The sequence below is a fragment of the Tauraco erythrolophus genome, chromosome 28 (assembly GCF_009769465.1).
Source record: "Tauraco erythrolophus isolate bTauEry1 chromosome 28, bTauEry1.pri, whole genome shotgun sequence".
NCBI lineage: Eukaryota > Metazoa > Chordata > Aves > Musophagiformes > Musophagidae > Tauraco > Tauraco erythrolophus.
The window spans coordinates 4980352-5005192 of record NC_141492.1 but is presented as its reverse complement, the minus strand read 5'-3'; the positions used below and the strand labels follow the sequence as shown (position 1 = coordinate 5005192).

Sequence of the window (24841 nt, the reverse complement as noted above, 5' to 3'; positions counted from 1 at the left end):
CGAGGTAAAAGACATTCTGTTAAATCTAGCAATGGCCTTTTATTTCTTGCTGCAGTAAGGAGGTTCACGTCCCATGGTTCTGCCTCTTACATACAATCCTTGAAGCACTCAAGTCTGTCGTGACGGAAACTGGATAATTAACTTTCGATGAAGCTAACTCGCATTCTTCAAGCAGCTTTCAAAAGCAAAGCTAGTGCGTTTGTGTACTTTTTTAAACAAAATTTTGGTATTTGTAATCCCCAACTCGTCGCTTATGGACCAGTTTCTGCCTGCAAGACCCTCTGAAACTGCTCATGGCAACAGGAAATTAAGATGTTTAAAACAAAGCCGACTGGGAGACATGAAATAGCCTGTAGCATTTTGCTTGCTTCAGACAGCAGCCCACCGGACAGCGGGATTCAGGGACCACTGGTTCACAGTGGTAATTTCAGCTGTATTTGTGCGATAACATCATCTGGTTTACTCTCTGGAAGATTTAGTCACTGTTTCAACAGTGTGTGTACTCAGGTTCATGTAAGACGTGTCATTAAACTCTTGAGAAAGTCCGAAAAAAAGTCATCTGTACCATTGAGACTGAGATTAGAAGACCAATCTACAGCTTAAAAGAAGACTGCCCACTAAAAACACGTTTTCTTTCTGAAAACTTTGTGCTTGGTACAGTCATGAAAAATACCAAAGTATTTCACACAATTTTCTTTGCATTTAATAGAGCTTTGTATTCAGCTGGTTCAAATAAATATCTGTACCACTGATTTCTGAGTTGTTTAGGAGTTATATTTAAGGGTCCTTCTCGAGTTAATAGCAAAAAGAAAAGCTTTTTCTTCCACGCACTTATTTGCTGTTCGGAATTTGCTCCTAAAATGCTGCGAAGAGTCAAAATTTGTAAAGTTTTTTACTTCTAAATGCAGAAACCTGACAATACTTTTGCCCATAGCAAGTGCCACCGCGTACACAGCTCGTACACATACTCCCTTATACTCTCTCTAGTTTTTCACCGAACTTATCGCAAAGACGGGAAAAAAGTGGGAGATAGATAGAAAATTAGTAACGAATTAGGTTTTTAAGAAGCCCTCTAGATCCGTTCTGTGAAACATGGCAGATAGCTGGGGGTGAGGAGAAGGTGGTAGACCACAGACAGGATATAACTTTATTTTGAATAGAGCTTGTCTCGCGTACAAACTAAATCCCCCCCCTCGAAGCAGTACAGAGATAAAACACCGCCAGAAAAAAAAAAAAAAAAAAGGCAAGCCATCGAGGCGAACGCAACAGTGGCGTTTTCAAAGTGGTGAAAATGAGCCTGGTTCTCAAATCCTTGCACGCATAACCTCCGCGCATCTACACGTGGGGGGTACGCGGGCTCCTCTTTGGCACCAGCCCCACAAAACACCTCCATCTTAAGTCCTGTCGTGAATTCAACCCATCTGGCACTCTCCAGCAAGCAACCAGTTTTTTTGTTCCTGCTTAGCAGGTCCCCTCCGTGCGTGGCCTCACCCTGCCGCCGCTCACCCTCTCCTCCCGGGGACGCCCCATCCGCGGCAGACCCTCGGGGTGCTTTTTGGTGCCCCGCCACACAACTTGGGCCGTTTCTGGAGTGCCACTTTCCCTCGCAGTGGGCACCGGCTCCCCCCGCGGCGCGCACCCCCGAGGCTTCTCCCGGTACCTCCGCTCCCCAGCAAGCCGCCCCCCGTTCCAGCCGCCCCCTCCCCTCCCCGGCCGTGCCCCCTTCCCCGCCCGCTCCGGAGCTGCCACCCCCCGCCCGGCCCGCTGGCCCCAACTTCTTTCCCGGATGCCCCATCTTTAGCATCGGTAGCTCCCTCCCCTCCCCACTTCCCCTCCCCCGCCTTCCCAAGTCTCCGGGACTAATAATCTGGCTCTGCTGACATGCTCTGGTAGCTGTGCCTATCGGGCAACTCCCAGGATGCACTCTTCGCTCCTCCCTGGCACCCCCTCGGCCGTGCCCACCCTCCGCTGGTACTTCCCCAGCCCTTCCCCCCTTCACCACCCTTCCCTCCCCCTTCGCCCCCCCCCCCCCACCCCCCCGTTTTGTGAGCGCCCCTCCCAGGCCCGCTCTTCCTCAGGCCAATTCCCCGGCGGCCCTCCGGGCCTTCCCCTCCCCCGCCGTGCCCGGGGCCCTACCGCCCCGTCCCCGCCGCCCGCGGGGCGCCCACACCCGTTCCCCCCGGGGGGCGGCAGTGCCTCACGGCCACCCCCCCGTCCCCGCCGGTCTGCGACCCCCCCCCCCCCCCCCACCGCGCAGCGACCCCCGTCCTCCTCCTCCTCCCCCCTCGCCCTCCCCGGCTTCTCCCCTCCCCCCGACCTCCTTCCTCGCCTCCTCACTCGCCCCTTCCCCTCAGCGCCGCTGCCCCCTTCCCCTCGCCCCCTCGGGGTGTGTTCCCCCCCCGTCCCCGAGCGCCCCCCACCCCGGTCCCCAGGGGCTGCGGGGGGTGGCGATGTCACTCACTCTCCTCAGCCCCCTCGGAGCCGCCTCCTCCTCCTCAGCGGGGCCCGGGCCGGACTGGGGCCGTGGGGGGAGGGGAGGCGGCTCCCTCAGGTGGCCACTGACAGGAGGAGGGAGGGCGGGAGGGAGGGCGGGAGGAGGGGGCTGCGCGCGCAGGGAGACCCGCCTCGCGCCGGGCTCCCTCCCTCCCTCCCCGCCCCCCTCCCCCCCCCCCCCCCCCCCCCCCCCGCTCCCGGCTCGCCCGTGCCGCCCCGCGCGCCGCCGGCGGCGCGGGACTCCCGGGGTGGCGCGCGCGCCACCAACCGTCCCCTCCTCGGGACGCCTTTCCCGCCCACCCCGGTTGCTAGGCAGATTTGGGCAAACTCGCGCCTCCGCGCGCCTCGCCCCGCCTCCTGCGCGGGCCTTTGGGGGTGTGTGGGGCGGGGTCCTTCGGTTTGGTGGTTTGTTTTTTGTTTTTTTGTTTTTTTTTTTTCCTCGAACGAAGTACGGACGGCTGCGACGCCCAATAAAAAGCTGGGGTTGCCCGCTCCGCTAGCCAATCGCAACCAGAGCCCGCCTTCGGCCCGCCCACATACTAAGCGGTGAGGAAAAGAGGCGGGGCGGCCTCTTGATTGACGGGCGGCGTGGCCAGTAAGCTCCGCGCGGCGCTCGGTGGGTGGGGGAACGGAAGCCAATGCGCGGCGCACGGGGAGGGGGCGTGGCCCGCGGCCGGGCCGGGCTGTGAGGCGCGGTGCTCGGCCGCCCCCCCGCGACCCGGGCACCGCGGCCCGGCACCGCGCCGAGGCCGGCTGAGGTGATGCGCTGCCCGCGGGGAGGGGCCGGAGCCGCCGGCCGCCCTTATCCGCCCGCGCAGGCCGGCCTGGGGCCTGCGATAGGGGCCGGCGGCGGGGTCGCTCGCTCCGTGAGGCGGGGGGGGAGGCGGGCCGCGCCGGGGGCTCCGAGGCCTCCGCCGGGGAAGGGCCTTGGCGGGCCGTAGCGTCGCGGAGCCGTCCCGGTGGGGCGGGAAGGGGTTGAGCCGGCGGCCCGCGGAGCGGAGCGGCGCGTCCCGGCACGCCGGCCGGGGGCCGGGCAGCCCGCGGCGCCCCGCGGTGGCGGTGACTCACTCCCGCTTCCTCCGCGGATCTGGGTCAGGGGTGCGCAGACGTTTTCGTGCCGCCGGCCGCACCTCTGACGGGGCCGCGATACGATCTTTTCCCCGGGGGGGCCGGCGCGCAGGGCTGTTAACCCTTCAGCTGCCGCCCTCGGCCGGGCCCCGGGGCTCGGATCCTTCGCCGTGTTGCGGCTCTACGCGGGGCTCGGCAGCAGCGCGGGGGGGGATTATCCAAATCCACCTGGTCGAGCCGATGCACGGAAACGGGAACAAAGGAATTAATAAATGAACTTTCCCCAGGAGATGCCCTGAACAGCTGTATTCATACAAAAAATGCCTTCTCAGCGTGCAGCCCACCTCCGCTGTCTCCGAGAAGCCCCAGGACTTCTCATTCTGTGTTTTTAGACCCCTGCAAGTGAGGTGGTTGTTAGAAGGAAAAAACAAATAATCTTGGGTGAGGCAAGTTTATAACAGGGAGTGAAAAAGTGACAGGAACTGCGCTTTATTTATAATGTCAGCACCAATCTTTCATTAATGATTTTCCACATGTAGCTTATTACAGTATTAGATGCAGCTTCCTATCAGGTTATTTAGGTGCTTGTTTCAAAAGAGTGAAAGATAATGGTTATTATTTTAATTTGTAATCTTTAATAAGCATAACTCGGTGTGCTTCCCGTTTTACTAGGCGAGGGAAGGCAGAAGGCACATCATCAAGGCTTTTGCAAGAAAAGAGCAGTGGAACCAGAGCTAGAATCCAGGCCTCATCCCTCCCTCCAGCACGCCTGCTCCTGGAACGTGTTCTATGCTCAGGAAAGTTCCAACATGCTCAACTTTCATAGCTGTTTTCCACCCTAGATTAAAGATTGATCGTTTCTGTTAACAACTTTGTGGTCCGATATCCTTTATGTAAGACTGAACACAATTTTCCTTACACAGTACCTTCCTCCACCATTTGTACAAGACAATTTTGGCTTCAGGCAACTAAGGGTTAACAGGGCAGCTCTCAACCAGTTGTTCTCTGGTTAATGACTTCTCCCAAAGCACTAAAAGCCACTGGCTTTGCCTCAGGCCATTCAAAACTTTATGGTTAACTACCCAGGGCTCGATGCTTTAATCCACACAGGAACACACAAGGATGGTGCATCTTAGAATCCTGGAATGGTTTGGGTTGGAAGGGACCTCAAAGATCACACAGTTCCACCCCCCCTGCCATGGGCAGGGACACCCTCCACTACACCAGGTTGCCCAAAGCCTCATCCAACCTGGCCTTGAACACTGCCAGGGATGGGACAGCCACAGCTTCTCTGGGCAACCAGTTCCATCTTGATTTACTTCACTTGCTGTGTCACCAGGAGAGTTTCAAAACAGGTCGCACCTAGAAGCTAAAGTTATTTCCAGAAACCTCCTCAGTAACATTTTTCTTGTCCTGTTTGGCCAGAATTTTACCGAGGTGATGGCAAGCGTTGCCATCTGCAAAGGCAGTATCCACCAGTCCTAGCAAACGCTGGAAGATCTGTTTTCTCTTTGGTTTCAAACTAAGGGTTTACATGGAATAAGCCAATAACTTGGCAAAAGAAAACTGATGGTGGCTTGTTGTGCAGCAGGCTGGCATCTTAATTTTGCTTTGCCAGCTCACGACAAGCTTCTACGCAGTAAAATACAAAGATCATCTGCTCTGGATGCGTCTCCGGATCTGTTGGGCAAGTACAAAACTTTTTGTACCTCCTGCTCGTGTATTTTAGACGTGTTTCACGTGGAGTTTTGCCACTAGGTACATCCTCTGCGAGGAGCTGCTTCAGAGGAGATGCCAGAGTCAGCCCCACCAAGACACGAACCAGGCAGAGCGGAGAGAAGGTGGCCATAGCTCAGTTTGTGCCAGATGGATCTTTTTTTCTGAGGAAGGGACTGCAGATAACCAGGATAAAGAGACTGGAGTGTCAGCATAACTAAGTCTTGTTTTTGACAGAAAGGAAGCTGCCATTTGGGTTAAAATTTTCATATAGTGAGTAACTTGTTGGAACAGAACCTGTGATGAAATTCAAGGGACTGGCTTAGCAGCTCAGATGACATTTTGGAAAGGTACAGCCTGCAGTTAAGTCTTAAAACGTTTAGTTTCTTCAAAATTTCACTTCCAGACAAATTTATTCAGCAGTTTTTGTCTTCCTTTTAAATTTAAGCTCAAAATGTAAAAATACCTGCCAGAAAGTCCTGGTACAAAAGGCACAAAAAGCAACCTCCATCAAACTAATCCCATTTGCAAAGATCAAATACACTCAGCATCCTTCTCGACTTCACAACTGCCGTGAACAAATACTTCTGCCCTGGACCAAATAAGAAAAATTCCAGGCGTTCGACCAATCCACGAAAGTCTTGTTTCATCCCAGACACCTGCCAGGGTTCCAGCTGTCTCCAGAGCAGCTTCACAGCCGCCCTCAGCCATCTCCAGCGTGCTGAGGTGAGCAGCCAGGTGGACCTTTTCAAGCAGGAAATTCCGGTTCTCCTTGCAGGCAGGAGCCCTCTGTTCCAGGCAGAGCAGCAATCCGGCCCCGCTCCGCAGGCGGAGCAGTGGCTCCCAGCCCTCCCATCCCACAGCCAGGACAGGGCCTTGAACTGGGAGATGGGGTAAGTCACTGGCGCCACGTAAAACACCACCTTTTTTTAGGCAGGTTAACTAAAGGAATTCGTATTCTACAAGCTGCTAGAAGAAGTAAAATTAAACTTTATTTAAAAATTCTTCTAATATAGAAAACGAGAGGAACCAAAGGCAACACAGCAACGCCCCCGGTTCCATCCCATTACAGGAGCTGCTGTATTTACAGCTTGGGAAGGAGCGCTGGCAGAAGGAACACCCCCTGCTACTCAACGGAGAACTACAAACACTTAACAACACGTTTGACAGAACATTTCGAGGTTCACTGCAGGGAACGATTAAACACACTCGCTAAGACAGACAGCAGAGGAGCACAGACAGGTGGGGTCTCATCCCAGTTTCTCCCAGCCTTCCATACAGCCTGAACCGCCGAGGCGATTCCTTCGTGCCCGTTCCTCGCTGCCGTAACGGTACGGAAACGGGTTTACTCGGCGTGATTCAGAGAGGTCAGTAATCCCTACAGTAAAGGGGGACATTACTGAACTCCTCCTATGGTTTCACCTCCTGCAGAACTTGGAAAAGCTGGATGAAATGGAAGCAGTGACATAACATTGTGCTGGACTCCCTGTGCCCACGGGCAGCGCAGCGACTTAAGGCCCCGACGTTTTATCCCTGTCGGTTTTCGCTCATGGTGTCACAGTGAGTGCACGTGTGGGATGACAGGGGATGAAGGAGATGAGTTTGATTTTATTTTTTTTTAACTTCCCCAGATGCCAAATCTAGACTCCCGTGCACATGGGCCGTTCTGATGTTGATACTGTAGGAAATGAAATACAACAGGCAAACACTTCTTCAGACTGCGTTCTCTATACAGACACGTTTTTTACACTATCTACAAAACAGGGATTAGATGCTTCTGTGTAAGTTCTTGCTACTTATTTAAAAATACTAGAGAAAAAAACTGTACAGTTCTCTAAATTACATCTTTAGAAGAATAATTTTTTTAGAAGTTCATAAAAGACTTCGTGTTTGTTGCTCTAGAGAATTAAATGATTGGACAAGAAAGATTAGAAATAATGTTGTTCAAATCAAGTTAGACAGACCAAGCACTTAACAGAACATTATCCGTAAACTGTAAACTCCTAGTTTTCTGTTCAGCTTTACATACACATTCGAAAATTAGGAAGAACTTCAGTTGTGAGGTCCTCATTTTAATCTCTGCTACATACAAAAGATACTGAAAAGCAAAAACTATTAAATAATTTAATATACAAGTGTAGTTAAAAAGCACTGTACATTGTAACAAATGTACATTGGATTTTAGAGATAGAAAAATCAACGAGTTATTTTCAAATTTACACGGTTTTTCAAATTCTGTGATGGGAAAAGGACTCTGGTAACAGAGCAGAGCTCTGGCCTCCGCAGGGCCGTGCCCGAAAAACGCCGCGGCGACGCCGGCGTGTCGCAGACAAGGGGAGTCCCGGGTTGTTCCTCCTGACGTCACGAGTTCAGCCACCACATGGAGCACACGGTTCCTGTTCAAAACCTGAGCGGGCAGCCTTTCCCTCGAGGATTTCCTTCCTGCCCTCCCTCCCCAGGACAGGCTGGCAGAGAGTCTGGCCCACCAAGCACCCGGCGTGCACACCAGTACCGCCAAGAAGCTGGAGCATCGCCATGGCCAGTCGCCCTCCAACAACACAGTCCTCAGCTCCGCGCGTCCCGGAGCTGGGGGGTGAGGTGAGGAGATGCACTGGTGGACACCTCGCTCGCTGCAAAAATGCTTTTCTTAAACTGGGCCCAAACCACAGCTCTCTGGAGTTGGGATTTCTCCATGTTGCCTTCTAGAAGCAGCAGGTTTTGGCCAACATAAAGCGATTTACTGGAGTTGCCGTGGGGGTGTGATCAGTTAAATAACAGCCTCAGATTGGATGGGAAAAAAAAAAAAAGACAAAAAGAGAATGCCTGGATGACCTGACTGGGACTCTAGCAGATTTAAAGCACTTTTCCAGTCACTAAAGCACACCTTTTCCAGTCACTAGGCACTCCCCAGCTCAGAGCGCTGCCACTAAAACGGCCGTTGCAGGTTCCGAGTTCTTGCAACTCGGTGCCGTATGAAGGGAACAGCCAAAGGGACACTGCTTCCCATATCAAAAACAGAAAAAAAAAAAAAAGGGAAAGACTTAAAAGTAGTCCATGGGCTATCAATATTCCTAAAGCAGGATTTACCTGACCAAAATCCAAGCGCGGGAATGCCGCGTTGCAAGGGGACGGGAGCTGTACGTGGGACAGGCTGCGGCACAGAACGTCATCTCAGTGAGCAACTGGTGAGGAACAGGGTCTGTCTGGGTGGATTCTCCCTGTGGTTTGTACCTCCAGACACCCTGTATGCCAACTCACAGATTTCTTTCCTATTTTTTGAGTTCTAAGGCAGACTTTAAGCAGCATTGAATTTTTTTTCTTGCAAACCCAGCAGTAAGACTCTCTCCCTATACCAATATCAAGGGCCTGTTTCCCTGTTGGAGATTTAACAAGGCCTAAAACATACGTGGCTTCTGCAAGAGTAAATGGCTGAGAATAGGATCTAAACCAGCAGAGGAAACACAAAATCCTATTTTGTAACTGGGACAAGCACTGATCCCGTTAATGTCACCCAGGGGCAAAAACGGAGGGGCCTGAATTACAAAAGCAAGAGTCTCTGTGAGCTGTCACTAGACAGGGGACAAGGCTTTGGAAAAAATGACCATCGGAAGATGGACTAGATGATCTTTAAGGTCCCTTCCAACCCAAAGCATCCTATGGTTAAAGGCGGATTTCACAGAATTCCTTCTACAATAAAAGTTGTGAAGGTTTGAGGGAGTCAAACACTGCCTCTAAAATACTCTCCTCCTCCCTCAGAAACAGGAGCAATCACAGAAGGCCCTAGACAAGTAATTTTTCTGGCAGATTCCTTTTCCCTCCCCCTTTTAAGTTGGGAGATAAATATTCAGAGCTACCAAGAGAGAAAAACACCTTTATTCAACCCCATGAACCTCGCCAGCTTTACAGGGCACTACACGGACTGGCACAGCTCCCCGCTATAAAGCTGCTCATGCTTCATGGAATGAACAACTCCCATAGCTCCCTGCAGAACAAACTGGGGCCTCGTCTCTCCTGTTGGGAGACAGCTGCAGAGGCAAACGCAGTGAGAATTCGCAGCTGAAGAGTTCAAAAAACTGAGATAAAACAGGAAAGCTAACGCAGAAGTTTTTGCCAAGGGCAAGACTAGAGTTTAATTTTTATACTAAGCCTCTGGCTTATATCGGATCTGGGTTTTAACCACCTAGTTTAACTCTGACTTCAGTCATTTGTAAAAATCATTAAGGCACAGATGCTGCCTTCCCTTGGTGAGGCTGCAGTAAAGATGCAAAACGTTGTTTCCCAGTTGCTTGGCCGTGGAGAGACCTGGCAGGAGGACAAGGAATCTCCTCCTTCCCTACAAATCACAACAAAGTAGCAGAGATGGAGAGAGCTGTGGTTCTGCCTTACCCTGTCTGGGGCTGCACGTCGGTGCAGGGAGACACAAGACCCTCATAGGGACGAAACGGTGGCACGTTGTCACACGCTGGTGAATCCAGGAGGTGGAACCTGCTCCTCGGACAACAGTGCCAGGCTGCTCCTGGAGCCACCCTCCGAGGACACCGGCACATCCCGGCTGCAGACCTCCTGCCCCTCAGACCTCAGATCTCACCTTCAGTGCAAGGCCACAAACAGCCCTGCCAAGGACTTGCGCACAGTGAGAAGGAAAGAATATTACCTCAGAAACTAAATTTAGAACTTTAGGGCACCCTACAGTCCATCATGATTTAATCCAATTATTCCCAGGAGTGGAAGGGCGCAGGAAACATTAGAACTGGCATGCATCATACTCCAGGGAAGGTTTAAGCATTCAGAATACAATCGGTATTCAAAACTGTGTGAGTCCTCTTCACCTCCTGCGACAATTTTTAAAAAGTAGGTATCTAACAACTTAAGGAACAAGCGTCCTTCGGACTAAACCTTAATTCTCAGCACGAGGAAAGCAGATTAAAACCAGTAGGTATATACACGCTAGCTGTATATTCACACACGTTATGCAAAAAGCAGCTTAAAATGCCCTTCTCACTTTGCAGGTCTATGAAATGTACGTTGTCTTTATGCAATCTGTTTCCTACGAGGCCCTCACTAGAAGAGGAATTTGCTGCCTTTTCTTTGAAGAAAAGATTTTGCATGAATTTTTTCTCCTTTTTTTTTTGGCTTTTTTTTTTTTTCTTTCTTTCTTTCTTTTCTTTTTTAAACACACTGTCCTGGTAGTTATTTCTGTTTCACAGGAGACTGGCCAGGCTGGTGGTGGGTCCGTTCTGTGCCTGGAACTGGACAGGAGGTGGTCCGTCTGTCCACTGAAAGATAACAAACAGCATGAAAATCCTGCAGCCGCTGCCCGGGGAGGGGAGGAGCGGTGGCGAGGCCAGAGGAAGGAGCTCACCACACAGACGTTTGCTACCTTGAGATAATTAAAGATTTCATCACGAGTAGCTGTGTGTCAGGTTTGGCTTTTGTTTTACACGCGTGGAGCTCCTGTCCCTTGAACAGTGTTTCTTCCGGAGCTACTCCGCGTGCCCGTCATTCCAAACCTCCCCGACTCCCGTGCTGGGTCCAGGGCGAATGGCAATCAAGTGAAAGCATTTCCTGCTCTCACAGGTAAACATCTGACCATCCAAGCATGGGAAACCAGGGCTTGCACCCAACCTGAGATGTGTCTGAGCCCATCACACACCGCAGCTATAGCGCTTCCAGACCACGTAAACCCTCTGGTCCTCACCCACTTCATTACTAAAATATTTTCCTCCTACATTAGTCAAAAATCTTCTAAAATGGGCAGATTTATTATTTGTTTCTTAATCCTCTTCCCCCTCCAGGTGTTTAATCCAGCACAGACTACTCAAAGCCAGCAACAACAAGCGAAGAGAGAGAGGCTGGAGCACTGGCTCACGTCTCCGTGCCTGGCCCCATGGACACAGACACGCACGTGGCTGTGGGGGGGGGTCTCAACACGGGCAGCCATCACCAACACTTTCACTCTCACAAGTCTCAGGATCCCTTTGTGAGCAAAACCAGCAAACAGGATCTTCCTTTTGGGCTTTCCCCCCCCACCCTTTCTTCTCCCCAAAAAGAAAAAGATGTCAAGTTCCTCACATCTGACATTCCCATTTGGACATTATTTCAGTCCAGAACAGTAAATTATCTTGTGCCCTTGCTAAATTGCAGCTCGGGAAACCATTCTATGTTTTTAAAACAATGTTAAAAGTGTTTCTGACAGGAAAGGCCTCGGTATCTGAAGTCCAAATAAAGATGCACCTTAGGGCAGTGGCTGTACAGCCATCAAATGGTGTATTGACTGGGACTCCAGATAAGGGGGAGAAAAACCCAAACCTTAGGAATGCTGAAGTACCCATAGAAAGTGTACTTCTAGCATCCCAGAACACGGCAGGCTGGATGACCTAAACATTACAATTAAACATGAGAACATGGTTACATTTCTCTCAAAAGCAACAGTTGTCACCCAAACGAAGTGGTGACCTGGTACCAAAGCCACTTAAAAAAATCTAAACCCTGGTGTACCAGAAACAAAGGCCATACCCACCAAATCAACTTTCTAGAAGTGAATTAATGAATTGATTCCCACTTCCTTTGCCTGTTTTCAGCCCAGTTTACACACTAGGAAGCAGGCTGCATTTGGGCAGCTTGCTGAGAAGCGTGCTCAGCGAAGGAAGGAGCAGTAAGGGACAGCAGAGCACGCCGTTTTGCCCCGAAAGCGCTCCGAACTGCAGGAGGAGGTTGCTTACCGTGATGAGGTTGTGTTCTGGAAGACTGCACGCTTCGATGTGGTCCTGGAGGAGCTGCTGGGAGAAGTTTTGATGCATCTGTGCTGCCTCGTGCGCGTCCATGGCGTTTCCGCAGGCCTTGTTCAGGTCTGAAAGACAAAAGCGTCGAGCGCTCACCAAGGAATTGCCCGCACGTGTTTCCAGCTGACCAGCTCCGCACAGCCCTGTGTTTGGTGACTCCAGTAACTGATTTCAACAACCAGTACATCGAAGTCGTGTCACTTCTGAGTGAAAACCCCTTTCCAGGGCCGTACGGGGAGGCTGACCCTTTTCCAACAGCGTTAGGAGCGCACATTCCAAGATTTGGTGTTGTTTTAGTTTCCGACTATTAAAAATACCATTTACAGTAGCTCTAGAAGGAGGAAGCAAACTGCTCACACCAGTAAAAGCCCCTGTGCAGTTTGCATTTTGTCTTTTCAGTTCCCAGCACCATCTGGTGGGAGCAGGGAAGAGCTGTCGGATTCCCACTGCGGCTCCACGACTCAGCAACACAGGTTTCGGAGGCGAAGCAACGCACTTCCTTTGGTGAATCCTCACTTTTGGGGACAGCAGATGCCCGCTGTTTGGCACACAGTGAGCCAACCCTGAAGCCTTTTTCCTGTGAGGTTTACTCACAGGGAATAGCTCGGTTGGATTTAAGACCAGTAACATATCAAGAACCCCCCAATTTCAGCTAAAAACGACGAGCGGCGCAGCGTGGCAGCGGCTGAGGCGGTCTAACCAAATGTTTACTACAACTGCAACTGCAGGTGAAGCAAAGCAGAGGAATGGGTGCTGCAGGGGTGGGAACTGGAGCCACCACGCTCACCAGTTCAGCTGTTTGTATCAAACTGGTGTCCAGCCACAACGGGAGAACCCCGACGGCTGCCTCGCGCCCGTGGTGCAGGGATGCTGGAGCTCTGCGTAGCAGTCCCACCCCACCTCCCCCAAAAAGAAAACCCCCAACTGGAGTATCTGACAGCTGGGCCAGCGCTGCAGAGCAGGAACTGGAAGAACCACCTCGCACTCTGGACGCCCAGGCAGCCTTTTGCTTCGCCTCTCGGCGAGCGCTGGCGCACGTCCCCACAGCCCACCCCCGTCAGCAGCCACGTGCTCTTTGCTGCAGAAAGCACAAGACCTTTTCCAAACTCACCTCTCAAGAGAGCTGAAGACCACAGCTGCACAGACATGTCTGGTATCTTGCTTGCAAGCTGCATGGCTGGTACTACCATGTTATTACTTTCCTGGTGAAGAGCAGATACCAACATAAAATTGATTTTTTTTTTTTTCCTTTCCCCTTACAAATACACATTACACCGAGGAGAAGTTAGATTTGTGACCAAAAAAAAAAAAGTCTACTTTAACTGCTGCCCTGTTGTGGCTAAGAAGTGGAAGTGCTTAATGGGACAATAGCCCAAACACATCATCTAAAGCTGCCTGGAGTTTTACCCTGTCCTAGGAATTACAGTGTCTCTGCTGGGCAAGATAATAAAAATATTTCATGCACTCTGGCATAATGGTGAGAATTAAGGAGCTTGTACCCACAATTCCTTCCAAAACAATCCAGCTGAATGATGTTATTTGTCCTTTATTCAGCTCCTTTTTTCAAGTGATTTTAGGCATTATAAAAACAAACTCTTCTAGAGCAGACTTCAAACACTACTACTTTGTTAGAGCGTTATTAAACATGCAAATTACAGCTACAGAATTACGTAAGTCAGTAAGCTGCCAGCTTTTAGTGGGATACCAACAAACGAGCGCTCTTAAAATAAGATGAATTTCACAAAGTGGCCTGAGTTTCTTTGGCAAACACGTCCAACATCGACACGGTGACACTGGCCCCGCGAAGCCTTACCCTGTGATTCCCTAACACGTAGAATATGTGACCCAGGAGCACGAGAGAACACGCCGTTAATCGGTTCAAGTCTTCCGCGTTCGACATTTTCAGTGTTTCTCGCAAAAAACGCCTACCGGAACAGAGCGAAAATAAAACGTTTTAACAACTCTGCTTTCCCTTCAGTATATAAGGAGCATCGTTAAGAAGTGAATTAATCCAACTGGCAAAATACGAGCACTTGGGAACGAAGAGGTGCTGCAGGTGACCTCAAACAAAGCTCTGAAGTCCCAAACCTCACCCTTCACTTAGGAAAAATGACTCATATAATACAGGCCCCCCCTTTGAAATGCTTTTGTTTGCGATGTGCTGCTGCGCAACACGGCACCAGTATCACCATCAGCGTTCAGAACTACAGAGATCTAAACCAAACAGCTTCCCGGTGTTTTCCCCCAGGTGAAACAGGAGGTTGACTAAACCCACAGGGAGAAGAGCCAGCGGGTTTGAAAGCAAGGCCTCGGGGTTTTCATTTTGATCCTGAACAGCTCAATGGAGTTTCTCCTTTTCTCCCAACCTTCCCAGTGCACCGATTTGTACTCACTTTGCCTCGTTGTATCTTCCTTGAAAGAAGGAGAAGAGACCTCGGATGTAGAACGCCGCTGCTCGGAGACAGTGAGAGCTACGGACAAAGCAAGGCATTGAAATCCAGGCACTGCGCAGTGACTGAGCGCAGAACAGACAGATTTTTCTGGGAATCTGCCTGATCATCAGATCTCCAAACATAACATTAAATGTGTGGTCAGAACTTCTGCCTTGGGAAGAAGCTGATCATTTTGTTTTCTTTTAAAAAAAGCCTGCTACAAATCCAGCATTACCACCACCAACGCAACATCAGCAGGTAGGTAGTTTCCGGAATTCTCACCTCACAGGAAAATTGTGGTCTGGATTTATCCTTTCCAGTAAGCTGTAAAGCTGCAAAGGGGGAAGAGAAAAGAAATATAATCAGCATTTCTCACATATACAGGCTTACAGCACTGACAGCAAGGGGCTTTACAGGAAGTGCACCTCAAACCAGAACAGTGCAAGTCACCACAAACACACTCAAATTTACTTGTACGGGTCAGATTACAGCACGAACATTCCAACATCAGGAGTTTTTGTGTTCGTTTTGATTCTTAAAATCAAGTTTTACACAAAATGTGCTTTCTCAGACTTTATAGAACTTTCTCTACAATGTCAATACTTCCTCAGAAAACTTTCAGCTGTTGTGTCCAACCGAGCTGTTCGAGGCCCCAATGAACACTGCATCAGATTTACTGTTTCATTAAAACCAGAAATCAACTAAGCAAAAACAAAGGGTCAACTTTTTTAATTACTATTTTTTCTCTCTAAGCTTTTTAACAAAGTACTGTGTGCTTGGAGAAAAGGTTCCTTTCCAGCCTCTTCACAAGAAACCTGCAAGCACCTCTCAGAAAGTTACTACAGAGGGATCAGACACGCCGCTGGAAGAACACACACAGTTTCTGTGTTAACATGGCTGAAGCACAAGGAACACACACACGTGCACGGAGCTGCTTCTGGATGTTTAGTTCCCTCTTTCTAGGTTTAAGGTGATCTAGTAAACCCCCTACACAGCTGGAAACTGAAGCAAACAGGTTGAACGAGTCAAAACGACAGAGTTAACCACACACTCCACGCCAAGCTTCCCCTCCCAGTGCTGGAGAGAATTCCATGTACAATCCAGAATCCTCTCCAGTTGATACCACCGGTTCTTTACTGCCAATTGACACCACCCTAATCAAGGGGTTGCCTGGCTGCCAGACAAGGCCCTGCTTTGCAAAAACGCTCAGGAAAAAAAGACCAATTCAAGCACAGCAGCAGTTTTCTCTCCAAGAACGCTCTGACTTTTAGCAGACTCACCTCCTGATGCCGGTTGCCTTCCCTGATGTACACGCTGGCCAAGTTTGTCACAATAAACGCCCAGAGTTCTTGATGTGTAGTGAGCTAAAATAAACAGCAGCACAGTCAAATCCTTCACCATCTAACCCAGAATCTGCTCACCCCATAAACCCACAGATTCGGAGTCTGATATTTCCCTATTAATAAATCCTCCTCTCCAGGGTTGTGTTCAGGACCAAAAAAAATGAAATAGAGCAACTTATATAAACAATCTCCAGATTCCCCTTCCAACAACCCACATGACAATTGCAAACGAGCCCGTTTCCACACTGAACATCCATAGTAAATAGTTTGGGAAGAAAACCTTACCCTCAGTGCTGTAGTAAATTGTGCTTCTGCATTGTCCATGCAATTAACAGAAATGCAGTAGAGCCCCTGTAGAAGACACGACATTTCTAAGGTCACGTGTAACACAATTACAGCGAAAGGCACGCACAAAACCACGGAATCTCAGGATGTTGGCAGGAAAAAAGGTAACCAACAAGACTTAGTTTTGCCTGGCTTGAGAGAAAATGAGCAATTTCTACACAAAGTCTTTCAAAATAGTTATGTTTCTGTAAAAAACATCCCATTTATCTAAAAAAAAACTCTTAATTTCTTATAATACTCAAATAGTAACGTTACATAAATCCTTCCCCTTACACAGTTCCCACAATATTGTCTCAAACACACACAGTATAAATCTCGTGTATTTACCCTGCACACTACAACTATCACGCTGCATGTCACTTCTTTTGCTTTAAACCTTTGACAGGCTGAAATAGCACTGGGTGTGGGTGCCCACAGCAGGACTGGCACCCCACTATTCAGCAGGAAGTCTTGCTGTCTGCCTCACTACGTTCTCATGAGTTACTGGTGACGAGTACGAGCCCCGGGTACGGTCTTGCAAAGAGCCCAAAGTTTACTGCTAATGGTAGACACTTACTAACAGAGTGTGCAGCTGGGCAGCGTGATTAGAAAACAGTCTGGGAGACTGCTGGCAGAGCTGACAGACTTGTGAAATCTGTTAGGAAAAAAAGAATATTTTAAGATACTTTTTTCTTCATTTCCTATCTACTTGCATCACACATGTCATTCAGGACGTTTCAGTGATTGGTTCACGACTCCTAAGTCACGCTCCCAGGTAAAAGTGGAGGCTGGAACCCCCCCCCAGCCAAGGTACACACGCTGCTCCACACACGCTCCCACGCTCAAACTGGTTTGGAATTATTTGCTTTGCAGCAGCTCCACCGTATGGTGGCACCACCTGCGAGCCGAGTCACAGATCTCTTCTGCCACACTCACAATTTGAGTTGGCAGGCAACAAAAAAAAAAAACCTGGAATCAAAATCTTCCACGGGACTTACGATGAGTTTTATGAGTCAGAACCAATGATTATTCTTTTTGCAGGCAAAACTGCCCCCCACTCCCCAAGCACGTGCACGAGAAGGCTGAGAGCAGAGCTGAGATGATAAAGCAGCATGGCCTATAAATAAGGGATGGATCTAAAAACGACTGTGAGAATAGAAAAGAAAAAAAAAGCACAGCTCTTTCTTGCATTAAATAACACTGTCCCTCTCCTCCTTTCCCCCAAACCAGGTAAGAGGAAGAAGGGACAAAGACAGGGAATCTTAAAAACTGAGAAATGCTTGGACAAGCCAGGAATGCTAGGAGGAAGAGTGAAGAGCCACTCTGTCATGAATCTGAGGGAAAGGGAAAAGAGCCCAGAGTCAGACTGCAGCGTGCAATGAGGAAGGTGTCAGCTGTAGCCAGTCAGTTATTGTTGACCCCACGAGCAACTCCAAAGCGTTCTTAAATAAAACACTGAAGAGGAGGCTAATTCCACAGCTTGAGAGTGGTGGTACCCTGAACACCGGGAGTCCTGACTATATCTGTCAGCAGTTCAGCACTGCTGGAATCCCCAGCTGAGCCCAAGTATCTTCCTCAAAACTGGAGTTCCCACGTTTTAACAGCTATCACCGCACACGTCCAACAAGGAGGGAAATGGTGAAACCCCGTTCTTACCTCCTGCAATGCTGTGGCTTTGTGTCCCGTGACGAGCCGACACATGATAATGTGTTCCAACAAAATAACTTGGAAAGATGACAAGATAGGACTGCAGTCCAACACTGCAAGGGGAAAAGCAATCTAGTGAGCAAAGTTGTGAGGATATTAACATCCTAACCTCACAGCCTCCCCCACCCCTAGCCAGCTTCCTCAATCCAAGGTGGCTCAGCAAGGCTTCAACATAAAGACTCCTTTGCAGAAATCTGGAGAGGGATGTCTTTGGTGGGACCACTTGGTGTCAGAAGAGTCAGCACACCGCCCAGCTCCTCTTCCATATACCACAGGAAGGATGGCAAATGCTTAAAAAAAAAAAAACAAACCCAAAACACCCTAAAACCAAAAAAACCCCACCAAAATCACAATGTCTGAACTGGCAGGACGGGGAGTCTGAGCACCAGTTAAGGAAAAACTCCGTGGGAGCACATGCTCGTTTTAGAGAATCAAAAGCTTAGATAATCAAACACACGGACAATCAGAAAGGCAGCATGAAAATGCATGTATTTACAGCCCAATTTACTGAGTTACAGTAAAACCCCTCAAAACTTGATTTCTGTATTCAAAGTAACTACCTGTTTTTAAAACAGAGCAGAGTTCTTAGATGCAGCAGAAAGACTGACAGCAGGCTGCACCACTGAAATAAATAAGGCTGCTGCGGTTTGGGTTTGGTTTTATTTAATATAAATTAGCAGCAAGTAATGGAATCTGGTGGTATCAGCTAAATTATAATCCTTATCCTTACTTTTTAGCTTCTCTAGCTGCATGAGTGCTTTGTCTGTGTACTTCTGAGCCTTCTCCAGGTACCCTGCTTGCATGGAATGCATCACTGTCACCTGCCGGGAAACACAGGAAAGCTTACGAAAAATTATCTTTGCAAAGAAGAAAAAGTCTGGGAGTTCACCCAACTCCTCACCTACCAGCTTCTTAAACTAACTTTTGACGTAATTTAGGGTTATAATCATATTCAAGAAGCGAGGGGATTCGTTTCAGGAATCTGAAGCCAAGATTGTCACTCTGTTGGTAAAAATAAGCCAACGTAGCTCTACTTGGTACGAGTTAATCTGATTCTGTTTGGCTTGGATACTCATAAAGTTACATTCCAGTTTCCAGACTTCTTGCACAGTCTCTTCCAACGCTGACATCACCGAAAGCAAGAGTCTCACAGATGCTGTGACAGAATTAAACTGTCAGCGGAACGTAAAGCAGCATACGGTCGGCAGAATCCACCACTGCTGGCTCCAGGCGGTTTTTAACCAATTCCTCCTTAATTAGCAGTATATATGAAGGAAAAAAGAGCTTCTCACCAAGTAGACGAGCACACACATGTGCTCCTTGGGCAGCCAGTGAAAGAGATCAGCAGGGTTGCTGGGCAGGATCTCGTCGTCGTGCAGCGTGGAGATGGTCTGGATGCACTGCTGGAGCTGCTTCAGGCACGGCTTCACGCTTTTCACCTGCGGAAGGCGACTCACGTCAGGCACAGCTGCTGCAGCCCAGATGCTCCAACATTTACCGAGCTGGGAAAACTCACCCGGCAACAAATAACCTCCACGTTCAGGAAATTAGTCCGTGTGTAAACCACAACCCCGGCATGGCAGGACAGGGACTGCTTCAGGCCCGTTCCGCGATGAACGGCAATCAGACCCTCATATTTGCTCACAGACCAACAGACACTCAAAATGTTTTCCAAAATCATTAAAGCCTGTTATTTCCGCCAACATCACACACAAGCAAGAGTGGCTGCCAGGGTTCTGAGGGTATCACAGTAAATCTCTCCTCAGGGATGAAGAAATGAATGTTATTTCTTTATTCCTCATTTCGTTTGAGATTAAAATTTATAGAAATTAAGTTCCACGCAGCAAGCACCCCCCCCCAAATCACCTCAGCACAGTAACTCGTCACTTCTGAGGCAGGACTCCTGCCCCAGTTCTCACACGGGACCTGGAAGAGGCACAACTGGCACGTACCTGCCCCGCGTCCAGGTAATGTGTGACCTGCAGGACCAAGAAGAACACACGTAACGACTCTTTCTGGATGGGGTTTCCTTGCCAGTTCTCAACTATCTGCCCGCAAAGAGTAAGGAGAGGGTGCACCTCCTGCAGCTTTCGTTCCATTAGAAGGAGCTACAATTTCAAATAAAAATGCATTATTTCTGTCTCAAACTGTTGGAACACTCAGAAAGCCACAGCAGAGCCCCAGGTACATTTATGTATTTAAAACAAAAAGACCCAAAGACACCTTATTGCAAGAGCACCAGCCTTTTCACACAACCAGATTTTTCATCCCTAATTACAAAAGCTCCAGCGACAATCTGCAGTTATCCTGTTTCCTTCCAGAAAATTATTTGTCATCATTAATAAAGAAAAAAGCCAAACCTATTCACAAGGTTTAAGGTTAAGCAGATTTAAGGCTTATCCCAGTTATATTTTTACACTGCACTTGCTCACATGAACAAACCAGAACATATAAAGCACAGAGAAGCATGCAAGATACCTTAAAACAACTTATGTTCAGGGGAAGGTTGCACTCTATTGCTCTGTAACTTGCACTATACTAGTAAAACAAGAAAAAAAAGTACATCCAACTTACCATCCCCTTGCTTAGTAGAAACAGTGCTCTGAAATGAAACAAAATGACATTGTGCTCAAAAAAAATCAGTTACCCAAACCACAACTGTATATATAAACCCTGAGAAAAAAAAAAAAAGAATCTGCTGTTCTCTTCCTCGAAGATGATGGACAAGAGAGTATTAAGGAACCTGCCACAGAAAGCACATTTAAAAGCTGGATGGACCAGTCCAATCGTAGCCCCAGGAACCAAAATCCCAGCCTCTCAAGTTGTATCCAAGCTTTGGACAGTTCCAGTTACAAGAGTTCCTAAGGCCACAACAGGCTACTGGGAAAACTTGCTGATAATGACAATAAACAATATTGATTTTGAAAAAAGACTCTCCAGATTCTGAATGGACATTATTGGTTTCAACAGAAAAAAGGAAAAGCTGGAGAAACTCTCAGATTGAAGAGAACAATCAGAAATATTGGTCTGCCTGTAAAACCCACGCAGCAATCACAGGCCACATCTCTAAATAAAAGTAGAATCTCTAAATAACAAGCAGAGCAAACCAAAATACTTTCTGTGGGAAGGAAAAAAAGTCCAGGGAACTCACCTGGTATACTCTGATCCGACCACCCGAGCGTATTCCGCGCCAACTCCGAGCAGGTCACATGCTGAAACTAAGTCTTTTTCAAGTGTGTGTAGTTGCTGAAATGAAACAAAGGCCAGAAGAGATCAGCGTTCTCTTTGTGAACCCAGTTAGCAGCTTTTAAAAATGTAATTACCCCTGTGCTTCATAGGTGACAAGGGCTAAACCAGTACTTGTTAAATGCATCATCTGATTTTAGACTCATTTTCCAGGAACACCTGGCATTCTCCAAAAAACAGTCTGTAACATTTCAAAGAAAATGCCTCAGCCCAGTTTCATACCACGCAAGCTGTTATAATTCATTAAAATCCCGTGCAGATCAGATCCCAACAGCTCCAACATAACCATGAACTGTTACACTGGAGTAAACGGAACAATGGAGTGTTTTCCAGCAAACAGAGAAAGTCTGCACAGTATGTCCCAGGTGGTGGGGAGAGGATGAGGCAGCTGCCAGAGCTCCTCTCACACCGTCCTGCTGCCAGTTTTTCCACCTTTGCCAAGCCCAGGTAGAAAGCCACACAGCTGTAGAACAGGCACCGGGACACACAGGCCTCTGTGGGCAAGCAAAAGCCAGAAAAGAAATGCCACACAGAAGAGAAATCAGCAAAGGATGTCAGGATTCAAGGAAGGATCCTCCTCAGAGGGAAGCACTGAGAAAAACGCTCAAGCTGCTTCGGAGCACTCAGGTATTAACTCGCTGAAAAGTGAACGTGTGTCCTTTAATCGGCAGGAAATAGGCTCTGCACAACTCACTGCTCCTGAACTACACAAAGGAGCCTGGCAATTCTTTTCCAAGCTGTTCTGCTTGTTTAAGCTCATTGGGAAGGGGGAAAGGACAAGTCCAGGTGACCAGTAAGACAGTCTTCAAAGCTGAAATTGCTTCCTGACCAGCCCTCTGTCGCAGAGTACGTGTAACGAGCAATTAACTCCCTCCACTCTCACGTTAAACACCTCGAGGCTCCTCAGGAGCAGAGAACAGGCACCACCTGGAAAAACTGGGGGAGTTCTTCAGCAACAATCTGCTCTTCCCACCCATCAGTTCGCTTTCTGGATATGCTCCCTGGCCTAAGGCAGGGGATTCCCAGGAAAATCAGCACTTTAAGAGCAGTTACACAGCTGAAGACTGTAACAAACGTTCAACACCGCCAATTCCAGCACGCACCAGTTTATTCCTGGAAGTGAAGACAGCCTGACCTGTGCAGCTGAAGCCACACTTACAGCACATTACAGAACAGGAAGAGTAACATTGCTTGGAGGCCTTTGCACCAGCTGCTTTTCCCATCCCAGCTTTGCTCCGCGTGCTGATTAGGTTGCAAATAATCACAGGAACACTTCGGGTCGGGAAGCTCCAATTCCAGCAGGTTTTATGAGAACGTTTGCCCTGACTGCTGGCCACGAGGTGGATTTTATTTCGCTCTGCCTCTGAAGCTGTGTGTTACTGGAGCTCACAGAATGATCCTTGCTGCCTTCTTCCCTGGATCCATCCTGTAGTCTACCAACATATCCTTACTTTACAGCATGAATTCCTCTGCTTTTGTCTTTCCATTAGCAGCAATGACTGGGGGGAGGAGTGGTTTTAAAAAAAGGCATCCAAGCTCCTTCTAGGAAGAATACAGGTATTTTCTAGCCATTTTTTTTGCAATCACAGTGTAAAGTTATCAACAGAAATCACTTACTGCAAGCTGAAAAAGCAATCTGCAGTGCCAGTACGGAGTCTGCTGTGAAATCTGAATGGCTTTGCGCAACAGAGGTTTTGCTGTGTCCACGGAATTCTGAAACAGAAACCTGCGTAAGAACGGGCTACGGGAACTCATCGCTGACACAACGACTTTCACACCAGTTGTGTTCTGTACTGATCCCCCAGGAAAGTCTCACTGTACTGATCCCCTCACTGACAGCTCAGGAAAAACATGAAAGGCAACAAAACCAAGTGTTTAACACACAGGCCCACACATCTGCACTTGACTGAAAGTCTGTTCAGAAGTATGAGCTATTTCATGGAATCATGGAATGGTTAGGGTTGGAAGGGACCTCAAAGATCATCTGTTTAACTCCTTCACGGCCACTACTCTAACATGCACTTTTTTCCAGCACGTGAGAGAAATGGCCAACACTGCCTTAGAGAAAATAAAGGCTAGTTAAGGCTTTTCCAGAGAAGAAGAATAAAAGTAGCCTAGGAACACAACAAAAGCCTGAGGAAAGCCATCTACTTCCCTCCCTCCCCCAAATTAGCTTGTCTTTGTCTAAATGAGAGCTAAAAAAATACTCTGGCCAAGCAAACTCCCTTTGCTGGGGAAGACCTGCACGGCCATTCCAGCAGTGACTGGCACAATAAGACAGACCAAAGTCTTTCAGGCTTTACCACTCCATATTCACGTTGCAGCTGACTCCTAAAAGTTCCATAAATCCTACCACGACCAGCGATATCCTACTCCGAGACCAAAGACACCCAAATCAAACGCAGCCCCGGGACAAGGGACAGTTCCTGGAGCATTCTCAGCGCACTCACCTCCTGACAGTACAGCTCAGACAGGAGGCTGGCTGCCTCAAACTTGACATCTTCAAACTGAGGGATCTGGCAGCAGCAGAGTTAAGTAAATACTAAACAGCACCTGGAAAACACCAACAGCCCGACGTCCAACAACCCTCAACAGCACGCAGGTGTCAGGAAAGTGGCCCCAAACACAGAAGGAGATTAAAACCACCAGCCAAACCCCTTCCCCAGCACCAGGCTCTCTCCGCGGAGGCGCGTCGTTACCGGAGCCCCCGCTGCAAGAGCGGGGCGGCAGGAAAAGGATACTTGCTGGGATATCAGCCACTACAAGAGAAGACAGTGGGTTAGTCCGTATCCACCGTGGGCCGCCCCACTGACAGACCCCCCCCAAACTGACAGAGCCCTCCCCACTGACAGACCCCCCCCCCCAACCTGACAGAGCTCTCCCCACTGACAGACCCCCCCCTAAACTGACAGAGCCCTCCCCACTGACAGACCCCCCCACTGACAGACACCCCTCCGCCCCCGGCGCTCACCGCCTTCTCCAGGTGCCCGCGGGCCTGGTCGCCGTTGCGGGTGTGGTGGTAGAGGACGGAGCCGAGCTGGAGGTGGGTGCGGGCCTCCATGCGGGCCGGGGGCTTGCGGGGCAGCACGGCCTGCAGGCAGTGCACGCACAGCCGCACCTTGGGCGGGCTCGACGTGCGGAAGTGCTCGGCCAGGCCCAGCAGCGCCAGGTACCACGACTCCCCTCCGCCCGCGCCTCCGCCCGACCCCGACCCCGGCGCGGGCCCAGCGCCGCCGCCGCCGCCGCCTCCGCCTCCTCCGCCGGCCCCGCCGCCGCCACCCGCCTCCCCGGAGCCCGCCGCGCCCCCCGCCGCCGGCTGCGCCTGCTGCTGAGGCGGCGGCTGCTGCTGAGGGGCCGCGCCGCCCGCCGAGCCCGCCGCGCCCGCCGCCACCGCCGCCATCTCAGGGCCGCCGCGACAACACGGGCGGGGCGGGGGCGAGGAGCGGCGCGCGGGGGCCGACGGGATGTGGAGTCCGCCGCCGCCGCCGCCGCCGCGCGCAGGGGCCGCTGGGAGGGGGCTGCGCCCCTGAAACGCTGATGGGAAATGGCGCGGCGCGCGCGGCCTCATGGGAGTTGTAGTCCGGCCCGCCCCCTTGCCGCCGCGCTGTGCCGAGCGGCTTGCGGAAGGAGAGCAGCGGGGGCAGCCGCCACGCAAAGAAGCGGTTCGCCCCGCTGACCGGCCTCGCCGCCGCGGGGGGGGGCGCGAGGCGGGCGGCGGATGCATCCGCGG

General features: G+C 49.9%; 1 protein-coding gene across 1 annotated transcript; it reads right to left on the bottom strand.

The window, feature by feature from the left end:
• Positions 1–8468: 8468 nt before the first annotated feature.
• Positions 8469–24511, bottom strand: MAU2 (MAU2 sister chromatid cohesion factor). Its single transcript, XM_086627642.1, has 19 exons — positions 24083–24511; positions 23853–23870; positions 23562–23627; positions 22729–22824; positions 21017–21111; positions 20440–20467; positions 19818–19973; positions 19158–19304; positions 18596–18686; positions 17815–17918; positions 16736–16813; positions 16120–16185; positions 15772–15855; positions 14774–14823; positions 14453–14530; positions 13873–13984; positions 13171–13261; positions 12000–12127; positions 8469–10553 (listed from the first exon to the last, which is right to left on the bottom strand). The coding sequence occupies exons 1-19, from the start codon at positions 24509–24511 to the stop codon at positions 10479–10481; spliced, it is 1992 nt and encodes a 663-aa protein (XP_086483768.1). The 3' UTR covers positions 8469–10478.
• Positions 24512–24841: the final 330 nt, after the last annotated feature.